Here is a 21179-nt window from a genome sequence, read left to right on the forward strand (position 1 = left end):
TGTACACCCTTGAGACTTAACATTAAAGAATTTACTTAAATAAATAATTTGCTGCGCATACTAGTGACTGGGGCCCTGTGACTTACGTGTTCAAAGAATCGTTGACAGAATCAGGGAAGGCGGATTAAAACGGATTCTACTGTTGAAGATGACAGAAATTTGACGTAATGTGGCTGATAAACTGTTTTTGTGACTTCAGAGAAAAGCTAGTCGGGCATAGTGTGCCCACTACGGTACTGTCACAGAGAGAACTCGACCAACTGTTCACACATCCCATCCTCATTCCCATGGCATACTATGTTGATGTTGGGAAAGTGGAGATATGTGTCTTATACCTATGAAAAAGGAAGCCTTCAGTGTAAAATGTTATGCATATGTGTGTCAATCGAATGAAAGAATGGTTACCTTCCGTAGCATTCCAGGCAGGGCGGCATAGATTGTGTGTTCCGCCTCATTTGTCGGGGTAGAGAAAAAAAAACTGATGCAAAAGGCAACTTTACGAACATCAATACAGTGGTACCTCGGTTTTTGAACGTCCCGGAATTCGAACAAATCGGAGTTCGAACAAAAATTTCGAGATTTTTTTGCTTCGGATTTCGAACGAAAATCCAGAACTCGAACGCCCCCGAAAAAAGCCGGTAAAAACATAACGTGCGCGGACCCATCAGCTGACCCATGACGCGCTTTGTTATTGTGTATAACGCAGTCTCTGTATGCAGACGTGTCCCGTTAGCTCCATTTACTGACTGTTTTTTCTTCATATTGAGGTGTAAAACCTTTTCTGTCTCCACACTGGACCGTGGTAGAGTGTCACAGGGGAGGTGCTGGAGCGCTCACTCCAGGGTTTGATGTCCTGTTGTGGGCTGGAGCTGGGACAGGGATGAGGCGAGTCTGGGACAGAGCGTGACTTGGTTTATGACTTTGTCACAGCCAAACTGCACAGAAGCGCACATTCAGAGCTGGACACGCACCGGGCACCTCTTCACTTCTGGAGAGACGTCACTCACTCGGCAACCCCTCCCACATGCAGCGGCCACACACATAGAGGAACAGCGCACCTGCAGCAGACACTCTACATTCACTCCACGATTCACGGTTTCGAACAACTCGCTTCTGAAACGGATTGTGGACGAGATCACAGAAGGGGACTGTCGACGCGGTCAAAAATAATATGTGAGTATGTTCGATACACCTTAAGCTTACAGCCGCTTACATCCTTTGCCATGTTTCGTTCACAAGATTTCTGATTGGGGAGGGATAGATGACGCAATAACTTCAAAAGTGTCATCATGATGAGGGACGAATAGCATCAGGAAGACTGACAGATGAGGTTAGGCAGGAATCTTCAAGGACCATGACGCTTGCTAATGATCCAGTGATCTGCTGTGAGGGTACGAGCTGGCGAGATGATGGATGAAGTTCAGGAGAGCCAAGAAAGAATATGAGTGTCGAGTAGAGCGAGGCAAGAGTCAGAAAATGAGGGAGGAGAGGAAGTGAAATATTTAGAAACAGTCATACAGAGTCATGGTCAGATATTAAGAGAAGTGATGCTGCATTGTCTAGAAACAGGACAGGAAGCAGAGTCAGAAGAGTCAGAGTTGAAGATGCTCTGGTTTTCATTGGGAGTGACAAGAAAGGAATGGTAACTCAGAGGCTCATGTAGATAAGTTTGGAGACAAAGTAGCAACACCTGACGGGAAACAGCGAAAGACAAAGAAGAGGATTTAATGAGCATTTCCCTCATTCTTCACTTCACCGTGTCTTGACTGCCAAGTTGAAACTAATGAATAAAAAATTGGGAAGCTGTCGCTCCTTGTGTTAACAGAGTGTGTAAATGTAAACCCTCCTGTTATTCTCTAAATAAATTAAAAAGAGAAAATACCCGAGATTCCAAGCCAGTGAGCTTATCATGATGGACAATTTTTGTCCTCCTGGATTTGTGAGCCTTTGAGGATGAAAAGGAGCGATAAAGAGCTGAGAGGACGAACAGGCCGTGCAACCCTACTTTTCATTTTAAACATTCACCTGGCTGCACCACATCAGTCTCCCATCTTCAAAAATCTGTGGCTTGGCATGAAGCCCCCAAGGCACTGAATTAAACAGCTACTATTGAAGACCTCTGGCATCCACTCCGCCCCCCCACCGAAAAAAAGGAGAGGAATGAATGGCTTGCATGCCATGGTGACGCTAATCCCCATCAATTTTACATATTATTGTTCTGACCTCAGCATAAATGACGAAGAGGCTTGACCTGGCCAACGGCCACAAGGTGACAAGCAGAGACCTGATTTAGCTGCAGGTACATCACGTCTCACAAAACTCTTTATACACAATATTGCACTTTCTTAGGCTTTTGGCGATGACTCTTCTCTCCGACACAAACAACCCATGAGCTTAGGGGCCAGAAACACAATCACGACCGAATCAAACCCGCCGGTGAGGTTGTTTAAACTAGTTTGAGCTGAAGAAAACACTAAAATCCAAACATTTTAGAGGCGTATACATCAGGAAAGTAAAAAATATAGACATTTTCAATTACATTCATCCTCGGCCAATAACTTTACTTCATGGCCTCGAATAAATACACACTCGCGAGCCTGAAAAAGCTAATGAGTTAGACTGGTGAAGTGTTGAAACTTTTTATTGACACTAAGAAAAGAGACCGGTCTTGCATGAAAATGTGAGGGGAAAGTTACAGCTACACATTTATATATTCATTTGTTTTCAGTAACATGTCAAACTTGTTTGGGTCTATGTATGTTTACGTGTGTTTGTTGAGATGAAGACCAAAGAAACTACTACTAAAGAAATATTTCTATGTGTCACATGATGCTTTGGTGGGTTTTCTCTGGATAGCAATTATTACTCCCAGAGTCAAAACCAAAATCATGAGACTCTCCGTCGTGCATAGCTAGCACCTTCCATGTGACCTGCATGACCAATCAGAATTGAGTAGGTGTTGGGAAGCATGTGAAGCATTAGAGCTATAAGATTATAAATAATGGTGAGTAAACAGTCTGGCTGGAGATGAATGTGAAATCTATATGACGATAAAGTGCATGTTTAAATCCTGCTGACATTGCATGAACGCTCAAAAGCCTGAATGATATCTTATATATACTGCATGAGTCAGGAAATGGGACTCTACAGATTGGTTTTTCAAAAGTGAAAAGTGAAAACTCACCTTCCCAGGGTCCATCGCGGTGATGACCCAAACACAGTGAGCGTTGTTTTCATACTGGACTGGGTAGTTCGGAGAGGTTATCACGCCTTTGGGTCCCCTCAGATTGCTGCCACAGGTGCGGGCTGTGTGGAAAACAGAAAGGAAAATGTCATCAAAAGGCCAAATATTAAACAGACTTTCATTAGGTATACAGCAATAGGAAAATAACTGAGAACACAGGCCACATTAAAACACATTCTATACAGGATATAAATCTGGAAAAGTATTTGGCAGCTCTGAGAAGAATCAAATGAAACTTGAAATCATGTTGAAAGGCAACTTAAGCCAAAGTTGCTGACAGCACGTCCTGACTTTTCAAGCGTACGTTGGTGGTGTTTCTTCTCTGGTTCATTTCAGTGTTCAATGTGACATTAAAAAGGAAAACTTAGTTTGTAGTTGTACTTCTTTGAGCACCTTTCCTGTAGAAGACTGATCTTTAACTTAGGTATATTGTGTGAAAATATATTCAACATCAATGGGCCACGAGTTAAATTTTCAGTCGTCTTTCTTTGATGGACGTTCCATCATTCCACTAACAGATTAACAATGGCTTACTTAATATAAGATGCTTCATGGTACCTAATACAGTGACAGCCTCAGCGCACCAAAACCTGAAACGAAAATGTGGCGGTCAACTCCCCCTGTATTTGTTCAATGAAAACCATGCAAATAATTTCAAGTCACAAAGCGACGGAGACATGTTATATATCATATCCTGTTCATGAAAAGTGCGTTTTTATGATCATGAATTTACCTCTCTCACTGCTCACTGCTACAGTAGTCATTTCACTGTGTTGCTTTTTTTAAAGAGTTTAACAAAATAAACAAGACATCATCTGGAGTGACGAAGTGTGTAACTCCATCTGGCTGTCTGATGGATAAGTGTGGTGGTTGCCAGGAGAATTGGGAAAACCAAACGTGTGGAGTGATGGTTGCGAGGTAGTCGCACTTCAGCCCTCAGTTCCAGTGGACGGTACAAGGGAAGACCCCTTCCAGTTCCGGCGCCCAGAGCAAGGCTTACAGTGTGAAGCCATGGATGAGAGAGTATGGTGTGGACGATCTTGACTGATCCCAACCTGATGAAACACCTTTGAGATGTTTGAGAGTGAGAAGACCCAGGCCATCATCTGGAAGGCCCATCCAAAAGTCCCATGGAGATGCAGTACTCACTAAACCTCGCGGATAGCCTTCCCAGAAAAAAATATAAGAAGCTGTTAAAGTCAGCCAATAACTTTATGACACAGTTCTTGTGGTGGTTTCAAAATATAACAGGGCCTCAGGATAGAACCCCATATATAATACAGGTCTCAAAGTGTAAGATACAGGTAACATAAAGGTGAATCTCTCCCTCCAGAAGGCAAATAAATCTAAACTTAAGTTTGTTATTTTGTTTACTTGGCCATCTAAGAGCTGATGTAGCATTTGACGGGTTTGCATTCTTCTGAATCATTTAACCTGTGTAACCTATTTAACATATTCATGTGTTTCTTCTGTATCCACATGTCCACAACTTTTGGAGAAAATGGCTTTATATCCATTCAGATATTTACCCCCTTATTTCTAAACAAATGTATGTAGTAACAATATATATATATATATATATATATATATATATATATATATATATATATATATATATATATATATATATATATATATATATATATATATAGTTACTACATACATTTGTTTAGAAATATATATATGTCCACAACTTTTGGAGAAAATGGCTTTATATCCATTCAGATATTTACCCCCTTATTTCTAAACAAATGTATGTAGTATATATATATATATATATATATATATATATATATATATATATATATATATGCAGTTTTTCTTTCTGCGTTTCTTGCATTAAAGCAGACACAAATCCACTTCAGTGTATTCTATGGTACTTTTACCTACCTAGTTATATGCCCTTTATCAGGAGGACTCTCCGGCACGCGAGAACAAATATGAGTTTCAGTTGGAAGGCTACCATGAATAAATACAGATGACTGACGGAAGCAGGTACGAACTAGCAGAATAAGAGATGAGGTCATTTTGTAAAATGAAGAGAAATGAAAGTGAAGAGGGAGGGCGAAGGGGAAGCGGGAGAAAGCAGCAGAGGACAGCAGAAAGAGAGAGAGCGCCAGAGAAGAGGACCTCAGATGACTGATCTGCCTGTTAATTAGAAAAGAGAGCTGAAACACACAGAGGTGCACACACACACACACGCGCGCACGCGCATGCGGAAGCACATGAATTCCTCCCAGAGACCTGCTTCTAATTAACAGTTGCATCTCTGCAGAGGGTAGTAAGCTCATGGGTTTGAGTCCCGGGAGAGTGATTACAGCGGAAAGACACAATAGACCGCGGTTACGTTAGAGGAATTTTTGACCTCGGCCCTGCCGACTTGTTTGTCTGTATCAACCTATTGATTCTCCTCCTCTTCCTCTCCGTCTTTATCACGCTGTTCTATAGCGTCCCACATGTAACACCCAGCCAATAAAGCAGATATATATATATATATATATAAATATATATAGGTCGCTGCGCTGCATGTACCCTTGACAGAGGCTTAATGGCGCTATTTGACTCAATAATAACAGCAGGAGAAGAATGATTTTATCCGAGAATTTAAAGCCCATTTATATATCTATAAACCCACGTAGTCATCCATGAAATAAACCATTTATTTTATTTAAAAAAAAGGGGTAAGGGCATGTATTAACTGACTCAGTTCTTATTTTCTTTCAATTCACAGATTGAAGTGCCGCCAAGGCTCGGCCTTTTCTCGGTGTATATCTCAGAAATAAACTCGCAAACTGCCGTTTCCTGACAACAGTGCAGCGCATCATATAGACAGGGAGTCACATATGGACCCACAAACACACACGCACTCACACACACAAAGACACATGCTATAATACAATATGACAGGAACCCTACAGTTTGCGTCGCAGCACAGGGACTGCCTGTCCGTCACGCAAACTTAGCTAAAGGAAAACGGTGCAACAGCTAAAGGGTGTGTGACACTGTCCACTGGATGCTGTCAGGATATGTGCGTGCGCGCACAAGTGTCATCTCTCCGTGTGTGCTTGCTGTCTTCTGCACTCAATGCAAAACAGGAATTTTTGGACTACTGTAAAATGCCTGGAACTTTGCAGATTTTTCCACAGACCTACTTTAAAAACCATCAGAAATACTTCTGCAAAGTCAAATAAACTGGCTCAAATTTGGAGCGTGTGCTATACACTACGATAAAGTATAGCTACTTTCTGGTACTGATAGCCAGCGCTGCCACAGTTACTTTGAAAAATCTACTACTGATTACTCCCTCAAAATAGTAACTAAAGTAACTAAGTTAGATTACAAGTTACTTGTCAAGTTACATTTGGCAGCCGACTACAGCTCTCATTGTCTAAACAATGTCAATTTTGAGGTTGGAGTTCTTGGAGGTCCAGTGTTTTTCCATGTTTGGGGTCATTTTTTTAGTGCAATCTCAGTGATATGAATGTAGAGTCAATCTTTTGCTTTGACACACTCTAACCCATTGGACCCAGTCACAAAAAGCAACACGTATGAAAACGAAACAAAGTGATATATTGCCATTTATATAATAAAATGTAGGGAATGCCCCATTATTTTTATTATTATTTTACTCTTTTGATTTTTTTAAACTACAAGGCAGACGTTTAAGTCTCAGTGTGTCACATCTCCTGTTGGCCACCTGGAGGCAGCAGTTGCACTTCAGTGGCTGCTGTTACTCACCTCAACACTCCGTCATGCCGGAGGATCATTTTATTTCAGATTTTTGAGAGAAAATGCAACATCAGTACATCACATCAGTACTGTTTCTTCTCGCATTAAAGAAAAAAAAAGTCTATAAAAGTCTAAAAATCTATCATACGTGTCGTTTAACTTTACCAAGAGGTTTAAAAAACAGAGTCAGCACTCATTTCGCTGTCTTTAACCAGTGATTTCTGTGCGTTGGTGGACCCTGCCGGGTTAATACAGTCATCTATAGCAGACACTAATTCAAAGTAGTATCTCTCTCCACACGTCTGTTATTTACTGCCGTGTGTTGGAAACGTGACTGGCGTGTCCCGCACATGACGTCATGCCCAAAGACGCAGCTGTAGAAAGCGGATGGTAATATTTCGCTTCCCGACAATGTAAGTGACGCCAGTAGTAACAGTCAGTAGTAACGCCACGGTGACTTAGATAAGTAACTTTAATTTGATCACTTTGTTTGAAATAGAAACGCGTTAGATAGACTGTTCCAGAAAAAGGTTGTGATATACTGAGTAATGCGTTACTGGCATCACTGCTGATAGCTCCACATACTCAGCGGCAGACGTAAAGGAAAAGCTTCATGAAGCTTCATCACTATCAATAGGTGAAGTAAAGTGGAGTTCATGTTATAGTACCAGCGGGGGACCAAGTCAAATAAAAAAACTTACTTCTGCAGATGGGTCTGTGGTCACTCCAGGCCGCCAGGGTGTCAGTCACCCTTTGACAGGTGATGCTCTTCGATCCTTGAAGTACATAACTGTCATCGCAGCTAAACTGGACGCTGGAGCCGATCCTGTTGAAGAAGACACAAGAGTGTTTGACACAAATGGTCAGATGAGTGAGGGGGTTTATTTCAGGGCCCAGCTTTTGAATGCATTTTTGTTGTGGAAATTCTTGCCACCAACACCCACTGTTTAGCCACAGAAGGAGCAAATCCAGCCATCAGAGCGACAAGTCGGCATGACGCCGCGTCTGTAAAGCTTAATGTCTCCACCCTGCTGATAGACACGGTCCACCACCTGGACCAACATTTGCCACGCAGAGTTGTGGTTGTTTGCGGGCTCCACCCTGTTGCTAAACACTGAAGAGCCGCGGAGATTGGCTATATCTTCGAGTTAGTGCCGTGGTCACGGAGTGGGGTCAGTCACTTTACCGGGGCTGTTGCTATGGTGCCGATATTGGCACTGATTTTCTGATCTCCATGACTTATAAAAACACAACAAACAAACCATATCCACAGCATCTTGTTTAACTGGCGCCCTCCAAAAATATCGAATTCAGAATGATGTGACTGCGACTCTGAGCACAGCCAATGACGAATCAACTTCTCCACGGCTGGTAATGTGCATCTCAACCATGTGTAACAGCCGAAAAGTCAAAACTTTTCAGCGCTTCCTAATTCCACCCGTTCTGTCTCATCACACTATAATTCTGTTCTGGATCCTGCCTCTTGGCGCTTATCCGTGATTGGCTACCGGGCCATAACACACATCCTTGTCAGCCGGCGAACATAAACACAAACACATAGGTAATGACCTTTCACGAGCCGAGACTACGCCGCTAATGGCCATAATAGAGTTTGTGCAGTCAGAGACGCTAATGACAAAGCAAAACAGCAGGAGTTGCTGAGCAAAAACTGCATATTAACTTGGAACAGTTTTGCACCTCAGAAAAGGTAACAAGTTCAAGAATCTGTTCACTGTTTACAGGTCATTTTGAGGTTTGTTGTTTGGTGAGCAACATGAAAACTCTCACTTAAATACATTAATTCAAAGAGATTTTGGCGTCAGCTTCATCACTCACTCAACAGCCACATATTTAGGCCACTGATTTCCCCTGAGGTTTCATGAAGCACTGTCATCTTTTTATAGCAGCTTTGACATGAAAGCTGCTGATACGTTTGTCTTCTTCTAAAAAAAGTTGACGTGCAAACTTGGTCCGCAACGTCATTAAGGTCACTGAGGGCCATCGTATTTGGCATGTTCAAGGCAAGAAATGGTCCTCTTAACTGGCAATCCCATCACGGACGGCCACGGCAAGTCAGTCTCCTCCATGTCAACCAATCGAGATCACCCTCCCTGGAAAGACAGTCTTACTTTTCATGTCCCTTCACTTACCTCATCCACGCACCTCATTGGTTGTCTTCCACTTCTCCTTTTAAATCTCAAAGACAAGCATTCTTTGTTCAACTCTGTCTCTGCTCTCCACATGTCCAAACCATCTGACCCTGACCTCTGCAACTTTCTGTCCAAACTTGAGGTCTAATATACTTGTTTATGATTTTGTCTTTTCTAATCTCTAAGTATTAAACCTGAAACTTTCCCCTCTTCTACCTACTCACAAGCACAACATTTACTCTTCAGTAAAAGGACCCAGAATCGCCACAGAAACCCAAAGCAAGAACAAAAATTTACTCTCAGAAAGGGCTCATATTTACATAATTACAACATAAGAACTTACTGAAAGGCAGAGCCCATCCTCTTTCCATTTTCTGGAACTCCAGGGTCTGGACACACATCGCCAGCAAGGCCACTCTGGCTCACTGTGAGAAGGAAAGAAAAAATATTCGTAATGAGAAGAGAACATTGTGACCAGAAAACACAATATTCAGATCAACATACAAAGTAATAATATGGCTTCAAGCAAGAAATGGATTGTCACTGACAACATTTTTTTTTTTTTGTGAAGAGATCCTCAAGTCTGTTTTAGATACTAAGTTTATTTTAAAAATGCATTTATAATAAAGTAACAATAATAAAGCAGGTTGATATTAAAAAAATAGATGAAAACTGAGAAATTAGAAGCAGGTCAATACGGCTGTTCCCCGTCATTAGCATGAAGAGCTTAGCTAAAACATAAATATGAATATTCACACAAAAAACAATGTCAAAAGTCAACAATACAACGAGACTCAAAAATATACTTGAAAATCTCATAATGTATTAAAAAGGCATGATAATGGCATAAGAGTATTATTTCATTATTTGAATTACTTTTTTAAGATGTAAAATTCAAGAATATTGAAGAAGACCTTTGTAGTTTATTTGTTTTGGTAAAAAAATGTTATTGCAAACTGTCATTGAAATGAGCCCATACTTGCAAACAAGAAATGTCTCTTCAGAAATCTGACATGAGCGGCTGAACGAGTGAAAAGGAGACCGACTGGCCAAGACGATAAGAAAACTAGACACTTGTTTCTCTTGGTTTCTTGTACACAATAACCACTGCAGCCATGATGAACAGAAGAGTGAGACCAGACTCTCAGCCGTAAATCAATTCAGTGGTAATGTGGGTAGCAGTTAGGACACTCTCAGGTCACATGGAGAACTTTACAAGAGGTTCACCATAATAATGGCACGCGAGCGCTTCTTTGTGATTCATAACAGTTCAATATGAAGGTCACTGGGGAACACCTGGGACAGATCTTCAGAGCATCACAGGACACAGTCCAACAGAAAACCACTCACATCAGTACATAGTCAACAGTGAACCTGTGTACTCTTCTGAGTGCTGGAGTAAACCTACGTTTGCTCCGAGAGAACCTTCAAACTCCTCACCAAATCCTGACAAAACTAACGCAGATTCACTGCTCCACCCCACACTACATCTGATCTGGTGACGGCCAGACCTTATTACTGTCATTTATGACATTATTCTCGCAGGTACACTAGTTTCTGATATGCCTGTTCTGGATGTTCAACTGTCCTTGTCCAACAGGAAAACAAAAACACAAACAGTAACAAGATTTATTAGAGAAAGATGTCTTTGTCAGATTTCAACATCCTCCTTCCTCCTCAATATTTTCTCGTCCATGTGCACGATACATTCTGTTCCCCGCGAAATTCACAAAAGAAATAATGACGGCCCGGTCTGTCCGGCTCCTATTCCGGATCCGGCATTCATTTCACCGAGTTGAGAGCATCTGCTTCATTCCCCCGACCTAATGTAAATGTAAATGAGAGTGTGACAACTTGACAGAAACCAGTTTCGATCTTAATGGATCTCAATGGGTGACTCATATTGGTCAACAAATAAAGGGAAAAATGCTGAAGGGTTGAAGTAAAAGGAAGGGAGTGCATTAGAGAAAAATAAAATATTTGAAGAAAACGGCAGAGAGCGAATCTTCCTGGGAAAAAATGTGACCTTTCTTCCCTTCTGGCCATCTTCTATTTTAAAGTTCCTACCTTCCTGTTCCGCCTCTGCTCTCTCCTCTCACAAAGGGATGTCGGAGTTTGTGAATTCTGGCACAAAAGATGGATGAATGATTTTTGTGTGCGCGGCGGAGTGTATGGGCCGTGATTATGCATATTTGTGCGAGATATGATGCAAACAGAACAAGCTGTCTACTCGCCGCGCTCTGGTTTTGATGTTCAGTTGGGAGAAAAAAAAAAAATGTATCAAAAAATGAAACAAACACACGGGGAAGCGCACTTTGGCTCTCATCTCTCTCCATCTCACTCCTCCTCAAATGGCCATCGCTGGCAACACATGCAAAGGTTTACGATTCCAAAGCAAATCCAGAGCAAGTAAACAACGTGCGATTACTTCAGAGAAAAAAAGTGCCAAATTGTATCTGCTCGGCTCATGTCAAAATAAAAATAAATATTACCGCTGCGCACTTAATCCCACATTTCCAAAAGACCATTTAAAAACAAGCCTGTGATACATATTGTCAGTTTTATATCATCAAAGAGTTTCGACGGGCCTTTCATCTCTGCAACTAACAGAATTAGGAGAAAGCACAGTTCTTTTCTGACTGGAAGTGGTTTCTGGTTGTGTCACTCAGTCGCTACACTAGTTAGCAAAGTAAAACTTGAACCTTTAATCTTTAATATAAATGAGTTTCTGGTTCAAAGCAGCAGTTGTAGTTATCATGATGTTGGTGACAGCAGCAGCAGGAAGACTGAAGCAAAGCGATGAGTGGTAGAGGAAACAGAAACAAGTATATGGAAAGAAAGCGAAGAAGAGAGTGCAGGTCGGGTGGAATGAGTCGTGACAATCGTGTTCGGGAAACAGGAGAGTAGTGAGGCTTGCCATGATGTGTGGTTGAGAGACAGTAGCTCGGACAGAATCCCATTTCTCACCCTTAACAGTCGCACAAGGTTGTGAGCGCCCTCTAGCATGCCAGTCTGTAAGCACTTCATGACGTTACGCTTTCCTTACATCACACGTAAAGACAACATCATTGGCTGCTGTGGTGTTTTTTGTTTACTGCATATCAAGTGTTGGAGATGCTTTAGAAAAGCCAGCTCCAGCGTTTGGCAAGCTCTAGCTTTAGCGCCGATAATCTTACTGCGATTGGTGAACCAACAGAGAAAAAACGAGCGGAGCCGAAGCCAGCTTTGCCACTGTTTTTGATGTTAACGTTAGCCTGAATGCCAACTGTTTTTTGCAAAGAAGAAAAAACTTTTTAGGTCATCAAATTTTAGGCCATTAAAGTGTGACACGAGGACAATGACTTTTCTTCATAATTATTGATTGTCAGCTGTTTTCGGAGCCAGTCATTGGCAAAAAAAAAAAAACACTCACTAACTCACAGCAAGCAGAAGGATTCTCTCATATCATAAGCTCACAGGATCTGAGATAATCTGTCATGACTCCGCTTCCTGGCTCAGTGTCCCTGAGCCATGTTTTGCTTTTTTCCCTCGGCTGGAGCCGATTAACCCCTAATCAACTGAGTACTTAAGCACCTGGACTCTAGCAACAGGGGCCAGATCGTCACCTTCTCTCTGTTCCCCATGATCGTCACTGCCAGTTCCTTGGACTCACCCGTTGTTTCCCTTTCCTGGGATTTTGGACTTCTCGTTCCCCCGTGGTAACTCCTGGTTCTCGTGTCTCTCCCTCTCTGTTCGGCTTCTTGTTTTGTGTGCTAGCTAGCTCATTTAACTCTCGGTTCTCATTGTTTCGGTCTCTCATGCTAGCTAGCTCATTTAACTCCCGGTTCTCATTGTTTCGGTCTCTCATGCTAGCTAGCTCATTTAACTCCCGGTTCTCATTGTTTCGGTCTCTCATGCTAGCTAGCTCATTTAACTCCCGGTTCTCATTGTTTCGGTCTCTCATGCTAGCTAGCTCATTTAACTCTCGGTTCTCATTGTTTCGGTCTTATGTTTGCTAGCTCATTTAACTCCCGGTTCTCATTGTTTCGGTCTTATGTTTGCTAGCTCATTTAACTCCCGGTTCGGTGACGTTTTCGGTTTGGGCTTTGTTAGTTTGGTTACTCTGTTTTTTCATTCTCTGTTTGCTCTGTTTCTCCCCGTTCGGTGACGCTTTCCGTTGTGTTTTCTGTTGAGTTTCTGTAGTTTGTTTAGTCATTAAATATTATAATTCGCTCCTGCCTCAGTGTGACTTTCACCACTTGCGCTTGGGTCCCGCTCCACGTCCCTTCTCTTGACCCGTTACATAATCTGTGTTTACCATCTTTGTGCAGGAAGGACCAAAATCAGAACAAGAACAACCAGATTACCAGGTTACGTGTGGCCCCCTGAAGTCAGACATTTGTGTCATAGACAGCAGAAGGCTGCGACGCAGCGCACCATCTGAACCATCAGCAGCAAGCGTCTAGCTCAGGGGCACAACGACACAAACTCCATACGGCGCCAACAACCTCTTAGTCACCAGCTGATCACTGTACCATCAGAGTAACGTCAAGATGGGTTCAGGAGGAGTAAGTGGCAGCTCCTGATGGGAAGTACCGAAAGAAAAAGTCAGCAGTCATATTTGTACCAGTGGGAGAGATGACCTCACGCAGTCATGAGGGGGGCAAGCCAGTTTCTGCTTACGCTGATCCCAACCCAAACAAATGCAGAGGGTTGCGTCAGGATAGGCATCTGATGTATCCAAATGTATCTCATACAGGATCGGTCGAGGCCCGGATTAACAACAACAACCACCATCAGTGCTGTTAACCAGCAGGGTGCTGATGGAAATTCGACTACTGTAGGTCGAAGACAGAAAAGTAGGGGGATGGGGGAGGCTTGCAAATAGACAGAGGGGGAAGATGAAAGACAAGAGAATAAGGCTGTGCCCCATTTCTCACCCTAACACTAGTTTTTGTGCATTCACATCTAAGTGTAGTGTGTCCCAATACTCCGGACTAAGATCGAGGGCACCCGCCGTTCACCACTTGAAATGATCCCTTCAAACTAAGGGAGCTCCGGAGCTGACTTGAAACCAAGTGGGAATATGAAGTGTGGATAGATTTCCAGGATACCAAAATACTTTATTTAAAAACAATGTTGGACAGGACAACAGGGACATTTTAGTAACCAGGACTACTCTTCCGGAGGTTGACTTTCTCTGGTATCACACGTTAGCGAGCCGAATGGTCTACTGTGCCCGACAAGCTGAACAATAAAACATGAATGTACAACAATATGTTTTTATTTCTTCTTAACAAACAGTAGCTAGCATCCAGGCTAACGTTAACATCCTCATACCTCTAGCAGATCTACCACAGTCGGCTTTGGCTCCGCCCATTTCTTCTCCGTTGGTTCACCAAACCAAGTGAGATGATCAGCAAGAGGTTGGAAAAACGTTGGAGCTGGCATTTAAAAAATGTCTCCAACACTCGATACGCAGGAAGGAAAACACAGCTCGGCACGTTGTCTTTACACGTGACATCTTGAAGTGTTATTCCAGTTCTTAGGGACATCAATCACTTCACCGTCGGAGGGCACTTCATAGTGGAGGCACAAGTGCTAGTGTTAGGGGGAGAAGTGGGACACAACCTAGGATTGAGAGTAGAATAGTAGAATGTGGCAACCGTGACAGAGAAAGCTAGAGAGTTGGCTGACGTGATGCAGAGGAGGAAGGTGGGTATTCTAAGTGTTCAGGAGACCAAGTGGAAAGGCAGCAGGGGTAGTGTCTGAGCCTATCTTTTGGTATCAAGTCTTCAGATACAAGTGCACTCATTACTTTCTACGCATCTGAGGTGCATGAAGTGTCTGGTTTCTTCTGCCATCTGTCTGCATGATGACTCACGCAGAACATTCAAAAATAAGAAATGAAAAACAGTGTTTATTGGAACGTGTCGATGGACGAACATTAATGTCGGCAGGTACAGAAGCGATGACCGAGCGAGGACTGCAGAGAGCCACTGACCTTAACAAAGTTTACACCAAGTGGATGGCACATTCATCACTTAGCAGACGAGGATTCTCTTAATGGATGACAAAGCGGTGGACGACCGCCGCGTTTACAGAAACACGGCCTCGGATAGATTCAACTCACTGTTACGTGGAACGTCACGGTTCAAAGGAGATGCCGCACAAAAGAAGACACATTAGCAGAGATGCTTCTGCAGATAATGACCACGATTTCGAGTCCGGCTGATGCAAACCTCAATTAATGAATGAAACTGAACTGGTTCGAGAAAAACAGACAGAGAAATTGCGCGTGTGCGGAGGTGAGGAAGGGCTTTTGTTTTGGTGCATTCGCAAAAAAACTTTGGGATAAAACAACAAAAGTGGCTCCACCAGCGACCTCATGATCATGTCTGTCAAAATGATGCGAAAACCTATTTCCCTCATGTCAAGTCGACAAATTACTCCAGAAATTCAGCAATTATTTTGTCAGATGACGGGCCAGGTCTGAAACAATGCAGCTTCACTCACTTCATCTGACTCTGGTGCCAAGTGACTGCGCGGGACTGAGATCAGAATAGCACACATTTATGATGAGAATATTCGTGAGCTCCTGAATGAGAAACTTTGTTTCTGAGTCACTTTGTGGTTGTTCATTTATTACCTCAAGTACTTGTCTTAAAATCATATTTCCAATCCAGGATGAGCACAGACCCATCCATCCATCTGAGGCAATCCCAGGCCTTCCAACTGGCACAATTCCTCCAACCTGTACTGGGTCTGGGGTTTTCTCTCATGCCTGCAGAACCTCACCAGAGGTTGAGAGGTCGCCAACAGCTCTACCCAGCCTGGGAGATGTACTGCATCTCTTCCCCAGGGGCCTTATTTATTAACCATATCTAGGCAAAGACAAGCGTGTTTTAGGCGCATGAGAACATCCTCACGCGAAGTATGGTATTATCTAGTTCTACTCTTGCTTAGGAAAGTGCATAAATTCACAGCTGTGACATGGTGTACACATAAAATCTAGCGGTAGAAGACTGAAGCGACAAACAGAACCCATTAAGAACGCGTGGAGGGTGGACGAAAGTTCGTAGAACATCGCGGCTTCTCAACCTCTCAAGCGCTCCCGATATTTTAGGTTAGTCTGTATGTTTCCCGAACTTTAAACGGTGTGGTATTTCAGATCAAAAGTTTGAGTGAAGAAATAATCTTAACATGATTCAACATTCAACGTTATGAAGTTAATTGACCACTTGCATGCAGCGATCTCTTTCAGCGATTCGTAACATATTTGCAGCAAAAAAATGATTCACATAAGAATCATTTGCTACGAACCAGAATTCATTAAAAAGACATAAAAATAAAAATGTCACTGCGGAGGTACTGCAACAGTTTTTTCAGCACGACGAAGTACCTTTTCAGTGCAGAGTTGACAAGTGAGGCCCCCAGGATTTATTTTATTTTATTTTATTTTACAGCGTCGGAGTATTTATTTCATTTTATTTTGATTATTGATTTTATTTTATTTTCCTATTTTATCTTTCTGCGTGGGAGTATCTCCGTGGGGACAATGAGAGAACGCTGGGATTCAGCCCTGGGAGAGAAGAGAAGAATCCTTCAAAAGACTTGGATGAATCAGACTCAGATGATAATCAGGAATCCTTCCAAAATGTTCGCCTTCTCCTTGAGTCACGTCACCTGTGCATCTAACTGAAATCTATATTTATTTTATTGAGTTAACTGTCAGAAAAATACAGACAATCACACACAATCTTTGAAGGCAGTAAAACAAGGATGATATCTTGTTTGACTGCAAAAAAAAAGAAAAACGCAAAAAAAAAAGAAAAAAGCAAGTAGTAAGTTGCTTCATAAGATCAAAAAAAAGTAGAGTGGGCCACAACCATTTCTACACAGGACTCCTTCAAAGAATGGGAAAAAAAATCCTTCATCAATCAAATTATTGGTCTCTTTCAAAAAATATATTTGCAGTGTTCAGAAATATCACCATCAAAACCATTACTTCATTTTAAAAAATGGCATCCAGGTTGAGGTGAAGTGAGACGAAGTAGAAAAGGCGATCAGCAGGGAACCTTTGTCTCAGACTTATTTTTGTAGCGTGTTTCAGATAAAAGCTTTTCCTCCTCAAATAGGAGTGGAATAAGAGGACAGTTGAATGAAGTGCGTTGAAGTTGACATCCTCAACACGCTCTTCATTACCTCTTACGTTCACACTGGCACGTTGTTTTTATTCGACCTGCTGGACGGCTTTATTACCGATTATTTATTAACAGCAGCGATGAAACATTAATGGGGCAGCAGAAATAATAGAGGGACCTGCCAGATGAAAGATTTGGAACATGATTGATGGAGCAACAAGGTCTTTATTCAGCCAAAATAAAGGAAAACAACCAAGTAGAAAGTAGATAGATTTGTTCACTTCCATTTATCAATTGATATTTTCGCCCACAGAGCCTCAATAGCCTGGTAAATCAAAGATTTCACCTGAAATGGAACAATCCAATTGACAACAGAGGCAACAGAGGAACATGCAGAGCTGTCTGGCTGACTACACCACGCTCCAACTGTACAAGATGTTTGAAAAAAAGTTGTTGGATTGATTTATTCTGCTTGTATTTAGTCATGGTTTAACTTGGCCTCTTTTGGTCTCCACACGTTCTGGTCTTCAGGAGACATGTGAGGAATACAGCTGAGAAGACAACACTGGTGGCGTGATGGAGACTAACTGAACATTCAGTTTAGAGGGTGGGCACTTGCATTTCTGAGGGGCCACATTCTTTCCTGTGACTAACGTGAGGGGCCCTGAAGCCAGAGAGACAGAAGGACAGACGAGAGAAAATTTCAGATGAAACTTAAATATGAATATGAAAGGTTGAAAGTTAGGGTTACAAATATATGCTTAAAATAAGTAATTTTATCATGTATTCTTAATATATAATTATCATAGAAATATCAATATAAACAATAAATATTGAAAGTTTGGAGCAAAACATCTATCTGATTTTTTTTTTTTTTTGTGAGGCACTTAAATAGCTTTTATTTGTTCATGTTGAGGAACAAAAATACTAAAATTTGTCATTTAAAATGTATTTTGAAATGAAAAACAGAAAGGAAAAAGAATAGTAACACTTAAAAAAATGATCTGTTATATTTAGAATTCAAATTGGACAGTAATTTTACTTTTGCTCTGATCTCATAAATAATAATAAATATATTATTTATGTCAATAAATGTATAACATTCATGAACATAAAATATTTGTCTTTTTTACTGTTTTGTTTTTTTGTATATGCTTCATAATTGATATGATGTCATCTGATAAACATTTAGAGTTAACTCACGATTAATGGCAAATGAATCACACATTTCAGCATCTGTTCTAAATGCAACTTACGGAACGTTGCTGTCAACACGACAGTGTCCATTTAGAACACAAAATGTGTCATTAATCGCAGGTTCACTCAGCTTCAGTGCGATTTACTGAGATTAAAAATGTTCTATTGGCTACCCTAATATTATTGATATTTTCGTTTCAATTTTCTAGTTTTAGACCAAGCAATGTTTTGCTTCTGCACTTCAAAGTTCATGAATAGTGTGTAGTGCAGTTTTCAATTGCTCCTCCTCTGACTCTGACTGAACATTTTTCATGCTGTCACTCTTTCCTAACTCATATAAAGTCTACTTTAGAGACTATATCATTTCAGAGTCATAAATGAATCAGACTGTTATTTACACTCTTTGGAAACCTGCCATCTTTCCTAGAGTTTTGGGAACCTTCATAGCCAGTGGCCTTTGCTTCGGTGTCACTGTTAAAGAGAAATTGGTCCGTAAAGTGAGGACAATGCTCAGCTTCTGCGATGTCACTTCACGCAGATCATCAGAGAGATCAGTCAAGAAGCTGTCACACGCTCGATATGTGTCATGCAGCGAATCCCGAATGTAAGAGTGATGCAACGTGAGTAAGTGTTGCTGTGTTTGGGAGATTCAGAACTCAGAATGACTCAGCCACTTGAATCCCACACAGGCAGAGATTGAAGAGGAAAACAATGTTGAATACCATGGGAAGGCAGGAAATTTAAACACAAAACAAAGACCAGTCGCAACTTTTCCTCACTCGCTGATTTTCTGAACTCAACTGTCAACAACTTCATCACGACTCGTTTCTTGAGTCACGTAAATCTCGCACCCGTCCCCCATCGTGTCCCTGCAGTTTTCCTTTTTTGTTCTAGTATTTTACCTTTTTTGTCCACTTTTCAACAACTTGAAAATGTTGTGTGTTTCCAGGTCCATTCAGAACCCAGTCATCTGGTCTGCATGATGGAAGGGAAGCACTGACCCAACATTAACTGTGAGCCGACAAAGATATGGCAAGAGAATTATGCCGCTGCATGATGTTAAAAGTCAGGACAAAGCAAGAATATGGAGTTCAGTCGTCACAAATATCCTTAAACACGGTGTTTCAGTACCGGCCTATCGCTGAACTGTGACCCAACGTCATGTGAGAGTGGTGAAACTCAATCATGAAATCAGGTCCAAGTCACATATCCAAGTCACTGTGCGTCGTTGGACAAGCTGCCGGGGAAATATGGGCATTAATAACTAGACAGAATTGTACTGAGCTTGTGTGAAACGTGAGACAATTTGTCACTTTCGGTTCAAAAGACGGGCAGAAACACTGGTTGTAGCACTGTCTGAAGGGGCGCTCTGTCAGGTCAAACTTGCAGATGAAGTCACGTGGTGGAGTGTCGAATAAGATGTATATGTCGAAGAATATATATATATATATATATATATATATATATATATATATATATACACACGCTGGTTTTCTCACACACTTAGAAACACCTATGTGTGGAATTGTTTCGAAAGGACTTAACTTAAACACAACAGAATGTGTGAAATAAGAAGCTTTAGCATTAGCATGCTATCTATCTGAAGAGAAAGGAACCCAATCTTAAGTCAGATATGATCCAACACAAACAAAGCCATGCACTTGAATGTCAACATTTAATTTATATATATTAAGTTTCTCTTTATTGACCTTTAAAAGACAGTTTGTTTGTTTTATTTCTGGCAACAGCTAGTGAAATAGCTTTTTGCTATGTGATTTATTTCACAGAAATGTATGCAGCATTTTGATGCTTGGCCCTCCTAGTTCCTGGTAGTGAACTAGCACTGACAAACACATACAATGAATCTCTATAAAAACCTGAAATGAACAGTAAACGTTGGCACATATAACTGAGGGATAGAATGAATATGTCGGCCCACTTTTAACCCCAAAGCTGAATTGCGTGACAACAGGGAGGTGCTCACAGTTTCTGACTCCATTTAATATTAATGCCCTTTATTAAAACTGGAGTAAATCTTCAAACAGATTACTAACTAAGTAAGCGATATGAGTGTCTTCTCCAGAGAGCCACTTCGATAGTCAGGAGGATGATGAACGCCGACTGTTAGATGATGATTCATGAGCACTAAATTCTCCAGATAGGTAAAACTCATTATCATCAGTCTCCAGTTCCTTGTAATGATTATATATTGCGTGCCAACGTGAGATTTGTCGTCACACGTCTCGAATATGACCACCAAGAGACTTACAGTGGAGGAAAATAGTTGTTCAAGGACCATTCCGGGACTGTAAAAGTTTACTTTTCTATAAAAGTTGTCGTGATTCCTGCGGCCGGCCGGGTGGTCTGAGGGGGGAGGGGGGTGGGCGGTCTGTCAAGGTGAGAACACCCCTCTGTATCTACCAAAATAAGACCAATGCGAGTTCACAATAATGAGCTTAGCTGTGTGAATTTAAATTCCTCATTTAGAGGCTGGAAAAAAAGCTTCAAGGATCCCTCGACTACACGTTGTGAAGTTATCTTCATCATTCTTGAGCTCTGCTTAATGATTACAGATAAGAAAACACACACAGTCTGACTGTGTAATTTTACAAAGGGGAGAGCAACATCTAATTGTTTTTAAGAACACACAAAGTGCTGGTCATTACTGTGTCTTTGCGTTGTGCCGCGAACAAATGGATCCTCCCCTGCATATTACCATTCAAAGTCATGACTTGT

The 21179-nt window shown here is 41.5% G+C and overlaps 1 protein-coding gene across 2 annotated transcripts in view; it reads right to left on the reverse strand.

Annotated features, from left to right (window-relative positions):
• Positions 1–21179, reverse strand: part of LOC128758487 (CUB and sushi domain-containing protein 1-like) — a 432079-nt gene that overhangs the window by 140923 nt on the left and 269977 nt on the right. For both annotated transcript variants that reach the window (XM_053864463.1, XM_053864462.1), the window contains exons 8-10: positions 9467–9548; positions 7675–7799; positions 3185–3306 (exon numbers count right to left, since the gene is read on the reverse strand). In XM_053864463.1, coding sequence (XP_053720438.1) covers positions 3185–3306; positions 7675–7799; positions 9467–9548 — 329 coding nt within the window. The remainder of the gene's footprint in view (positions 1–3184; positions 3307–7674; positions 7800–9466; positions 9549–21179) is intronic.

The sequence above is a fragment of the Synchiropus splendidus genome, chromosome 5, assembly GCF_027744825.2.
Source record: "Synchiropus splendidus isolate RoL2022-P1 chromosome 5, RoL_Sspl_1.0, whole genome shotgun sequence".
In the NCBI taxonomy this organism is placed as follows: domain Eukaryota; kingdom Metazoa; phylum Chordata; class Actinopteri; order Syngnathiformes; family Callionymidae; genus Synchiropus; species Synchiropus splendidus.